We start from the raw sequence: 12,511 nt of genomic DNA on the forward strand, positions 1-12,511 counted from the left end.
CCCTATTACTTTTTCAGTTAGTTTTATTGACATATAACTCATATAAAACACAATTCACCCACTTAAAATGTACTAAATCAATGGTCTTGTGTATTTAGAGATAGATGCAACCATTTCCACAGCAAACTTTAGAATAATTTCATAATCTCAAAAAGAATATTTTTATAATCTCAAAAAGAAGTCCTGTACCCTTCAGTTATTATACACAAATCCTTCCAGTTTCCCTAACCCTAAGCACACACTAGTCTATTTTGTATTTCTATAGATTTCTCTATTCTGATTATTTCATACAAATGGAAACAGAAATTGTGGACTTTTGTGACTAGACTCTTTTATTTAGCATGGTGTTTACAGGATTCATCCATGAAGCATGCATCATGCTACACTTTTAAAATATAGGTGAATCACATTCCACTGTATAGATAAATATACCACATTTTCCCCATTACTTATTTTTTTCCATTTAATGTCTTATATTCTTCCATTTAATACCTATATACCTATTTCACTCTTTTTAGTGACTACTTAATATTGCATAGTTTGGTGCAACTTAATGCATATAATCATTCCCCTGTTGATGGATATTTGATCTATTTCCAATGTTTTCCCATTTTAACAATAATTTGTAATATATATGAGTGTGCGTGCATGCATGTGTGTGTGTGTGTGTGTGTGTGTGTATAGGGGGTGGGAAGAAGAGGCTATCTCTGTTGGTGAAATAGTCCATGTTTTTAGAACAGTAGAATTAAGAATACAGGCTGTCCTCCCTGTGCTCTGTGGGTTCCTCGTCTATGAGTTTAACCACCCTCAGATGAAAAAAAAATGTGGTTAAGCATACAATGATTCTATCTGTACTGAGCAAACAATACAGTACAACAACTAGTTATATAGCATTTACATTATATTAGGCTTAATAAGTAATTTGGAAATCATTTAAGTTATTCAACAGAATACGCCTAGGCCATATGCAAATACTGCACCATTTTATGTAAGGAACCTGAGTATTCATGAATTTTGGTATCTGCAGGGATCCCCAGAACCAATCCCCTGTGGCTACTGAAAGAAGACTATAGCTTTCCTGAAACTTAATTAATACCTAGGAACTTGCTAGAAATGCAAATTCCTGGGCTCAGCTCTGGGTATTTTTAAAAATCCTTTGTGATTCTGGGATACACTAAACATTGAGAATAACTGCTGTAAAATTCACTGTAGAACAGTAGCTGTCATTATTTGGTTTAAATTTTTAAATTTAGCAGGACCAAAATAATTAGCTTGAACACATAATTATGATCATGCACAGTGCATAAGTATAGTGGCAAGTTAAGGCTGTTTGTTATTTTTCTATTATTTTTTAATTTTTATTTAGCAAGACCACATTAGTATAGCAAAACACTTCTTTTATGTTTTTCCTATCTGCTTGGCCCCTTATTCTCCTTTCCTATAACCTTAAAAACTAACAACTATTCCAATTATGCTATATGCATGTACGAATATGTCACAATGAAACTCACTATTCTTTTTTTTTTTTTAGTTATAGATGGACACAGTATCTTTATTTTATTTTTATGTGGTGCTGAGGCCTTCCACATGCTAGGCAAGCACTCTACTGCTAAGCCACAACCCCAGCCCCTCACTATTCTTTACAACTCTTTTGCACCATTAAAAAAAATTAGGATATTGGAAAAATAGGATTTCAATAGATTCCCAGACCAGAACTAGAAGGGAGTGTAGAAATTTCCTAGACAATAGCCACATTTTGGAGATAAAAAAATGAAGCCCAGAGAAATTGCACTAAACACAACAAGTATAAGCAACACAGCAAGTATAAACTGCTTCTCATTATAATATATATTATATTTATAATAATGGTTTATTATAATTGATATTATAATGGTTTTTAAATATGTATGTGCATGAAATCCACATGGGGAAATTTCATTTAAAGGTGAATTTAGAAAGATATATTTTCCTTATCTGATAAACAGAGAAGACATATAATTTAATTATAGTTAGAATACACGTACACACACACACACACACACAAACACACAATGAATTCTGGGAATTATTTTTTAATCAAGAAACTATACATTCCTCCATCAAGATTTCTCAAATGTAGTTGTTATAACAAAGGACTTTAGAGTCACAAGTTTTTCCTGAGTGAATTTGAACCTGATCTCATAAAATTATGAATTTGCTTAATTTGCTACATAGATAAACTCTCGAACTATTTTTCACTGGTATGATTATCTAGCCCTGATATTTATCCCTCAAACTGGTCTAAAAGTTGTAGTGTGACACACACAAGCCCTAACTAAGTTTACCAAGAGAGCTCTAAAAAACAGTTAAAGGGATCCCACTACTAAACATAGAGGTAAATGCTAATGAGAAAGCTATTTTATAAAAACCACGTGAAATTACATATCTTAACTACAGCTCAAGGGGACACCTGTGTCATTAACAAAAACTAAATGTTGTCCATATCTCTAACAACTTGGCTAACAGTTTCTAAAGCCTTAAATAGCTGCAGATTGCTGGAGTTTGTGTTCAAACCAGTGGCATGCTGGACCCCATCTTAAGCTTTAATGAGTTACTATCTTCATGGTTTTCAGAGATTGGCTGAGATACTAATTGTTTTGATGCTAGTTGTTTACAAAACAGTAATGTTTTTTCTTTTGTGTTTATTGTTGTCCTAGCAGATCCCTGCCCTATGTATGCCTTGTCCAGTCACTCCACCAACTTTCACCATGGACCTTTGGACTTCCCTGATGCTAAATACCCTTAACTGTCCATGCCCCACCTGATAGAGAACAAGGACTTCCAGTGACTCCCCCTCAACTTTGCCCTCTCCCAGCAGGAAGTAGTTTGGAGATGTCTCTGCCCATTTTTCCATAGAAATGCAATGTAGAAATTGACAGTTGGGGAGTTATAACACTGGTCCACTTTATGCTCTAAATATAGCCTACTGCTCTGCCACTGCAACTTATTTTGTAAAGGACATGTTTCTTCATCTTCTCTTCCTCCTCCTCCATCTCTCCTGCTCCCTAATCTCAGGGAAAACCTACCTTTATTCCCCATCCTAGACAGAGTTATCTGTCCTTGAGTACTCACCTACCACAGGACAAAAGTAATTCAGACTTTGGGGATGGCACCAGAAAATCTCAGATATGAAGATCTTTCCAAATTAACAAGTGAATTACAGCTTCCAACAGAGAACTTGTGGAATGTAGCCTTTGAATCACCTTTTTAAAAGACCCCTGTTCCCCTGATGGGCAGAATCACAGCCTCTGTGACAGGAGTTCCCTGTGTTTCTCCTTTGCTAGCAAAGCAATAAAGTTTCTTTTTCCCTTTTTTCACACACACAAAAAGATTTCTCCCTTCGTTGTCAGGTGCAGTGGCACATGTCTATAATCCCAAGGACTCAGGAAGGTGAAGCAGGAGGATCAGAAGTTAGAGACTTAGCAAGGCCCTAAAAAGACTCTGTCTTAAAATAAATAAATAAAAATGGCTAGAGATGAGTTCAGCAGTAGAGTAACATGGCTCCATTCCCCAGTAAAAAAAAAAAAAAAAAACCCTTCCCTCCCTGATGGGTATTTGTGTTTTCTAAGTAATAAGCTTTTTAGTACAGTTTTGTATTAACAGAAAACACAGAGATTTACCACACACCTTCCATCCCAGTCCTTTCACACCCACCACATTCCCTACTATTGACACTGCACACCAAATCCTGGTTTAAAAGATGTGTAAATATTACCAAAGGGGCAATTTAGATTACCTGTAACACCACAGAACTGTGGGTATTGCTGGTAAAGATGCGAGTGGTTCCTGCCTTGGAAGACTGTAAATGGGAAGAGAGGCCCATTTCGCTGCTTCCAAGGGATAATTTCATGTGTTGGTCTTCCTCTTCCACAAGAGATCTGAAATGTTTTTAAAATCAGAAAAGAAAAATTAAAATGTGTACAATTCACAATAACGAAATTACTTAGAAAAAACGTCACTATTACCAATAATCTTACTATGGAATATGCGGAAGTCTGTTTCACTGTATTCAAGGCTCATATCACTCTGTATCATACAAGAAATATATATTTATAAAATGTTTTGTAAGGGCAGAAAATATAGACAAGAACTGAAAAGTCACTTAAAAGATCATTTGAAACTGTAGTCATATGCTCTTTTTATTGCCATAGTATTTGCCTTTGATATTTTGCTGCCCAGACAGTAATGCCATGAAGTTATATTATTTACAGTTAAGTTTAATTTAAAACATCTAATTTTAGAAATTAGAAATTTTAGAAAATTAAAACTAATAGGTACCAACAGTCACTACATGTCAGATCCTTGCCAAAAATTTTAGAAATATGAGTTCATTTAATTTCTTAAAATAATCTGATGGAATAGGTATTGTTATTATCTCCTTTTTATACGGATAGTGATAACAAGCAAAAGTGGGTTAAAATAACCAATCTAAGATTACAATGTTATTAAAATGATCAAGTCAGGATTTGAATCTAGGTTTAGTCTGATTCTAACTCCAAAGCCCCCATTAATATAAGTCAAAGATTAACTACATTAAATATATGGCTTCCCTTTCTGGTATTAACAGTTCTAATCAACACCAACTGAACAAAATTTTACACATGAAATAGTATCTTTTTCTAGCAGTATCTCTCAGTATGGGACTATTTGGCTTATGGTCTAGTAGCATATCCATCTTGTCAAAGAAATGAAAAATAAAATAACACAATATAAATTACATATGTATTATAACAACAATTTTCTCAGAGGTCATAAGAAAGGGTTAGAGAAACTGTAGTGAGCAGTTCACTTAGTTGCCTAAAGAATATGACTGTATATTTGATAATTAAACAGCTCCACATAGGTTACAGTAAAAACTGACCATCATGGAATGGCCTTTCATTATTCTTTAGAAGACGCCTTGGGTTTCCTTAGGTTATAGATAGCTAAAACTGTTTCTGGATCACCAGTCTTAAGAGTACAGAGGCCATAGCTCTGAACTGGCTTGTGTATTCATAATACAGACTACTAAAATTGACAGTAGGGAAAAAGGAGAATGCATTTAACTCTGCTTCACTTTTTCCTATTTATCTGTAATTTCCTAAATTTTTGAATTATTTGCTTTTCTGATTGGACTACAGATTAGACTAAAAAGTACTTTTTCTAAAATACTATAAACTGAGTTAATCAATTTCAACAGGAAAAAAGCTTTAAGATAATAGCATATTTTATATAAAATCCTGTTTGAATTCTGATACCAACCAAATGGTTTTAAATCCTGCAATAGTTAGCAAAAATCCTGGTCTTAAGGGTAACATTGATTTTTATAAATGATATTAGAACCATAGTATAACCAAAATGAATTAATAATATATAAACATGCTTTATTCAACATTCATAGATATTTAATAAAAATAATTTAAATAAGATTTTAATAAGCATAAAAGAAAACAGATACAGCCTTCCATCAGAGTTTCAGAAATAGCTTTAAAAATTAAATTATATATATATATATATATATATATATATATATATATATATATATTATACATATCATCACAGATACTTCTCAATGGCTTTTGTGGACAGACATTTAAAATTACAGAATCAATTGGAAAAGTCAAAAAATAGATTGATGGTGAGTAGTATCTCTAATCAGAAGATTTCTATTCATTGGGAATTATTTTAATAGGATATTCAAGCAGACTCTTATTAGGATATGTATTTTCTACACAGAGCCTGGCATGAGAAGCTTAATATATGCCCTCTAAATGAATATAGAATCTCATTTCTGTGGATCATTCCAAAGACATTTCTTTATCATGCCGTGCTTAAATGACTATCAATTATCATTTTTATAAAACTGCAGATGTAAAAGGGATGGGGTAAAGCTGAAACAACATTGCCCTCATGACATATCCTAGAAATTGCTTTTTTGAATAAACTATAGATAACAACTTGTTTACTTGTCATTTGTCTCTTGCTCTTAAAATTGAAAAGCAGAATGTGAAAATGCAGCCCTTTTTTGGCAATATAATGTAGCTGGCTTTCTAATTAATTACTTCAAAAACTGAAGAAGCCTTCAGTAAATTCATCTTCTTTATGACTTTTTGTCAGTATCTTTTGACTTTTTAACATTCAAAACACTCCCTGTTATTTCTGCATCAGTAACAGTACATGACATGTCAACCTTCTTAGCAGATTCAATATTCCCTTCCATCTCCTTTTCATTAAGTTTATTGACTAGATGTGAAGAGCATTGTTCCTCAACATTGCAAAGAGGCAACACCTCTCTGTAATCCCAGGCCACAATTATATCAGACTATGCTTAAACGAATGATTATTTGAGTAATTCCATGAACCAAAACAACAAGAACAAAAAACATTTAAAAAGAAAATCTTATTTTTCTTTCAATTCATATGATTAAAAACAATATACAGGCCAGTGGTTCTCAATGAAGGAAGGAGGAGTAAAAGGCATTTTGCTGGCCCCTCCACACATACATTCAGCTATGTCTTGAGGCATTTTTCATTATAGCAACTGGTAGAGGGGCATGCAATTACTGTCATCTCTTGGGATCCTACTAAACATTTTTTAGCACACAGGACAATTCTGTACATCAAAGATATTCTCAGGAAAAAATATCAACAGTGCTAAGGATGAGAAACCTTGATATAGAGAGACTGAGTACCTCATGAAATATTTCTCAGTCAATTTCATGTTTTAAACAATTCCCCAGTCCTCTGGCTGATTCCATGTAGTAATGTTAGCAATACAAAAACACAGTATGATTATTAATTACCACTAACTCTCCTATGGCTACCAAATAGTGTACCTGTGTTGTCCTCATATCCATCAATTGAAAGATCAAGTGTTTACAGTAGATCAGTAGCTTTTAAGTTTATAAGACAATTATGTAGCAAAGCTTTCATTTTATATAAGCTCATGTAAAAATAATGATTTATTGATTCTGCTTAAAACAATTGTTATTTGGATCAAAATGAAGTTTAGAATGTAGTGAATCCTGTCCCAATACTCCCATTTCATCAACACTACAAAATTATTCAGGGGAAAGACTATGTTCATCAATTTTCTTTTTAAAAATTAAATTTCTCTTTCTTCCTACAACATTAAAGTCTGCATATGTCTGCCAAGATACTCCTATCCATTGGACACATGCTATTTTCAAAGCAATGACCAACCCCAGAGCACAAAATAATCTTTCACAAAAATGTGCATCAGTCAACTGTGCTTACTCAGAGAAAATAATAACTTTCTTGAAGAGCATTAGGTTACACATAGAGGCACCTCCAGAACTGTAATCACAGACTATGGCATTTCTTTGCATTGTTGTTTGAAGACAAAGGGGGAAAACATTTTAAGCAACTGTCCTTTGTTAACAAAATGATGCCAACATTGTAATCTTGCCTCAGAATTTACATATTTTAACAATTACCCCAAGAGAAATATATGTAAATGATATGAGCATACAATTCACAAGCATGAAGTACAAATGGTTAACAAAAAAATGGTTCAACTTCATCAGTATTCCAGAATATGCAAATTAAAACAAAGATTCTATCTTTAAACCTATAAAATTATCAGAGCAGAGCAGAAGCCATTCTTTCAAATTTCTAGTGCAGACATATATTAAGCCACTACTGTCTACATGGAATGTTCATCCAAACGGATATTTGAAAAGAAAATTTTAAAATCACCTAATGGACAAATCTTTTTTTAATTTTTTATTTTTATAGCAAACATCATGACATAGAAGGATTTTATGCTGCATCCATGTCCTGTCATATGGGTCACAGTGAGAGTGCTCTGTCAATCTGTTTCAAATATATTTTCTACAAAAATAGTTATGTAGAAGTTTAATTTGCTAGTGATTCTATAAAGAATGATACATTCTTATAATTTACTATAGCAAATTAACTTGTCAAATAAGGAAGGGAAGAGTACCTCTTAATTGCATTTGAGTCCAAAGTCCAAATGATTTCCCAATGCCCCAAGCAAAATCTTCCCAAATCCACTATATCCAGTATAACACCAATATATGTTATACAGAAAGGCAGGTCAGGTCAAATTTCATTGGGAAGGAAAGGGAAACAAAATTTTAGTGCTTCTTGAAATTATTAGTTTCAAAAATACAGGGAAACATAACTTTTCTTAGTAGAGGCTGTGTTTGCCAACTCATGCATTGACATATTAGCTTCTAGCTCACACCAAATAAATAAATCAGAGAAAAGTAAAAATGCAAAAGTGTACGAACAACATCTTTATCTTTTTTCTATTTAGTTACCAATTGATTTCTCAGTGCATCCTTTTGCTTGCCACCATTTCCTTACAGAGGTTAAGTCTAACAATGTCTTCTAATAACACGATTTCGCTGTAACAAAAGAATAGGGTCTCCTGAGTTAGTATCTAAAGTTATTATACAAATATTTTAAGCTCCAAGGTTAATATAATTATCACACCTGAAAGTTACTACCAGTGCTTTGGTATACAAAAAGAGCAACAGAAACAAACAAAACAAATAAAGCCAGTAATGGTTTAACAATACTACAAAACAGGTGGGTTAATCAAGGAACTCACTCATGCTTTCCACCACCCATACCCCAAGGGAAAAAAAAAACATATTTCTCACACTCACAATTTAAAAAGAAAATCAAGAAAAAGGTTTTCTTCAAAGAAGTACTCCCCCTCCATTTGTTTTTCTGCTCTGAAACAGAGAACTGTCTGCTAGCAGCAGCATTTGCTAAATGAAACATTTCTTGAGATAAAGTTGCATGGCAGGTGGAGAAGAAATTTTGCCACCTGTTCACACAGTCATTTGAATTTGAGTGCTAAATCTGTCAAGGTATTTCCTTCCACCCTTGAGAAATGAATTAAAAACTTGAGATGATAGAAATCATTTCCATTGTTTTTCAGATAGATTCAAACTATGCATACATCATTGAATTCTAAAGATATTAATAACTTTTCTATTGTCCTTCATCACCCCTCCCAAACAAAATTTGAATGTTAGATCATAAGTTTGCACAAACACACACACACATACATACACACACACACACACACACACACACACACACACACACTCAGCTTGTGTTATGAAAAATTATAGGAATATTTTAAATAAAAATCAGACACAGAATTTCCAACTCCTGAAATGGGTTAACGTGTAAGCTTGTCATGTTCATTGAAAAAAAAAATGGAAAAAACCCTTTAAACCTTTGAGCATTAAAATATCTGTCCTCCAACTAAAGCATTATCTGTGGTATCATTATATAAAGAAATTACAAATATCATATGAACCTCTCTTAAGAAGGCATAAATTAATTGCTGCTTAAGATACTATAGAGAATGTGTATCAGGTGTTTGCCTAAAAGGATTCCAGAAAGACAAAGCTTTAGTTGGTTATTTCTATTTTTAATGACATAAATATAATTAGATTATTCTCTGTCTGAAATGATTTCATTAATGGAAACCTTTAGCATAAATAATATTTTATAAAATAGCTACTATCTTCCTAAAGCTTTCTTTTTTGCTGTAGCAATACCAGAGTCCACAAAAGATCAAGGTGATAAGATTATTCTATAAAATGATTTTCCAAAGTAGCTATTGCACACACTTCTTATGTCTGTCAAATTTAAAATTGAATCACACTAATAAATAGCTCATGTCCATTTTAACATAGGAATAAGATCATTTACCCAGCACCTGCTATGTACCAGGCATTGTGCCAGGCACGTTCTAGTATGCTACTTAATCCTCATGACAACCCCATTCTAAAGACAAGGAACTGAAACTTAACAGAGTTTAAGGCCTCACTATGAGTCTGATTTTGAACCTACTTCTGAACCCAGAACCACATTGTTCCCAATGCACAAAACATAAAAATAAAGAACAGCAGAGAGTAGAAACTATAAAGCAATTCCTGTTTCAATGCTTAATTTATAAATACAAGAAGGATATCTGAGAGATTCATTCTGTTAGAGACAAGTAATTTTTCTAGTTTAATTAATGCAGTCTAAAATCACCTGCTTTGTGTATCAGGAAGGGGGATAGAGAAGAGGATTGTTAATAGTAATTGGGTACAATTCACTAGGGTAACTGTGGTTGACAAGAATAAACTGAGTGTTTCGAAGTAGCTAGTAGAGAGAGGATGTTGAATGTTCCTAACACAAAGAAATGATAAATGTCTGAGGTAGTAGATATGTCAATTACCCAAATGCAATCGTTACATATCATACACACACACACACACACACACACACACACACACACATATATATACATACATACATTCACACAGACACACTGAATCACATAAATATGTACAATTACTATATCTTATTTAAAAAGGAAAATATATTTTACGCTGGGCACAGCAGAACATGCCTGAAATCCCAGCTACTTGGGAGGTTGAGGCAGGATTGCTTGAGTCTAGGAGTTCAAGATCAGCTACGCATAATAGTAAGACCCTGCCTCAAACAATAAAAAGTAAGAATATATTTTAAAAATAAATATTATTAAAATTATCCACTTTTGCTATTCCATCCATTTCCATAAAAACAATGTCAATGCTAAAAATTTCTACCGATGCATATGGAGTGAGGAGATAGAATGTCCTAAAATATAACTCAGATCAAATTTAGGGAGAATTTCACATTACTGATATCAACATTTAAAAGAACAGATTTTAAATTCCAATGCCAACCATCATGATCATATAAATAGCACTATGACACAGATGAGGGAATTGGGCTAGACAAATGGAATGACAAATGATACTCCATTAGATAACTATAACAGGATGAAAGTTAATTATCCAAACCAAAAAGCATTTGCACTGAATATCTCAATCCTGTCCTTGAAAAACTTTAAAATTAATGTTTGTTCCCTCTACTTACTGTATTTCAAGACGTCAGTTTTCCCTTCATCTTTTAAAATCCAGATTCTACTTAAACCATATAAAGTCTCACACATCTTGACCAAATAATTCTTCTATTTAGGAAGCCTAATTTATATATTATTTTTTCACTACCACATTTCTTGTAATATTCTGGTGAAAACAAGATAGGTAGTCAGGCAGAATGAGTAAGTGGATAGATGGATGAGTAAGTGGATAGTGGATAGGGAAATAGACAGCAATAAAACATTAAAAATTTTTGAAGAGATATATGTAAGAATTCAGTCTATTTCCTTAAGCAGAAATAAAAGAGTAAGAAAAAAGAATGAACACTGAATATTGTTTCCATAATTACTATGCCAAAAAAAAAAAATCCAAGTCAAAGCTTTCCTTGTCCTTAAGAAGCCACATAAGATAAGGAAGTATACAAGCGATAGTGCTTTGTTTTAAAAATACTGGCTGTTGGGGCTGGGATTATGGCTCAGCGATAGAGTGTTGGCCTCACACATGCAAGGCCCTGGGTTCAATCCTCAGCACCACATATAAATAAATAAAATAAAGTTATATAAAAAATACTGGCTGTTGTATTAAAACCATATGATTGATTTAATACTGAAATTTTTCTATATTCATTGAAATTAGAAATGCTGCTATGCGGGAAAATGGTGATGTGATGTAGGTTGAGAGGAAGTATGCACTTGCATCACTGTCAACAATCCCTCTCTCAATGCACAGAGGAAATAGTCATAATCCTCTGGCTGCACATAAGCCCTCTACCTGAATGCTCTGTCCTACTGCTAACAGCATGCCTGCCCATTGAGAAGTCTGGCTATACCTGCAGCAATGAGCTTGCCTTCTCCTTCTTCAAGCCCAGAATGAAAAAACTGGAATATGCATTTCAATCCCTCCAACACCCAGGCTAACTTTTTCGGAAGAAGCTTTGATTCCGGATGATTTGTTAACTAAGGTGTCATTTTACTCCCATTATCTGTAGCTTACCAACTCTGAAATGTCACTATTGTGCTATAGTGCATTTAAATTGAAAGTCATGTTATGAACAAATTAGGTTTCACCTGCCTAAAATTTCAGTTTATTAAATATTCAAACATCCGAGTTATCCAATTTTCAAGTTTATTAGAAAGGCAGATTCTATACACCCAAAACCAATTAGTAATCACTGGGACAAATCCATTGGAAAAGGAAAAGCATTAATCAAGTACTTTAAAAAACATGGTGAAAATCCTATCCTTTTCTGAATTTTCCACTTATATTCAACTTCACAAAATCAATAATTCATGACCAGGTCTTAAGGGAATGTTTATTTCTCTTTTAAACATAAACATAAACACACACACACACACACACAAGGAGTAAGTCTTACAACATAATAACCATTGCACTCCATGTTTTAATAAACATAATTGGCAGCTCTTAGAGTCCCACTGACTTTATGTATTCAAACCCACAATAAATATAAAAAATTTCAGCCTTGATTTTTGCAATAACTCAGAGGCATCTCTAATTATATCAATGAATACAGAAAATTTTCAGTATCAAACCAATCATATGTTTTA

The 12,511-nt window shown here is 33.2% G+C and overlaps 1 protein-coding gene across 2 annotated transcripts in view; it reads right to left on the reverse strand.

The window, feature by feature from the left end:
• Positions 1-12,511, reverse strand: part of Klhl13 (kelch like family member 13) — a 182,222-nt gene that overhangs the window by 43,329 nt on the left and 126,382 nt on the right. For both annotated transcript variants that reach the window (XM_077106678.1, XM_077106679.1), the window contains one exon: positions 3,776-3,917. In XM_077106678.1, coding sequence (XP_076962793.1) covers positions 3,776-3,917 — 142 coding nt within the window. The remainder of the gene's footprint in view (positions 1-3,775; positions 3,918-12,511) is intronic.

Source organism: Callospermophilus lateralis, chromosome X (genome assembly GCF_048772815.1).
Source record: "Callospermophilus lateralis isolate mCalLat2 chromosome X, mCalLat2.hap1, whole genome shotgun sequence".
NCBI classification, from domain to species: Eukaryota; Metazoa; Chordata; class Mammalia; order Rodentia; family Sciuridae; genus Callospermophilus; species Callospermophilus lateralis.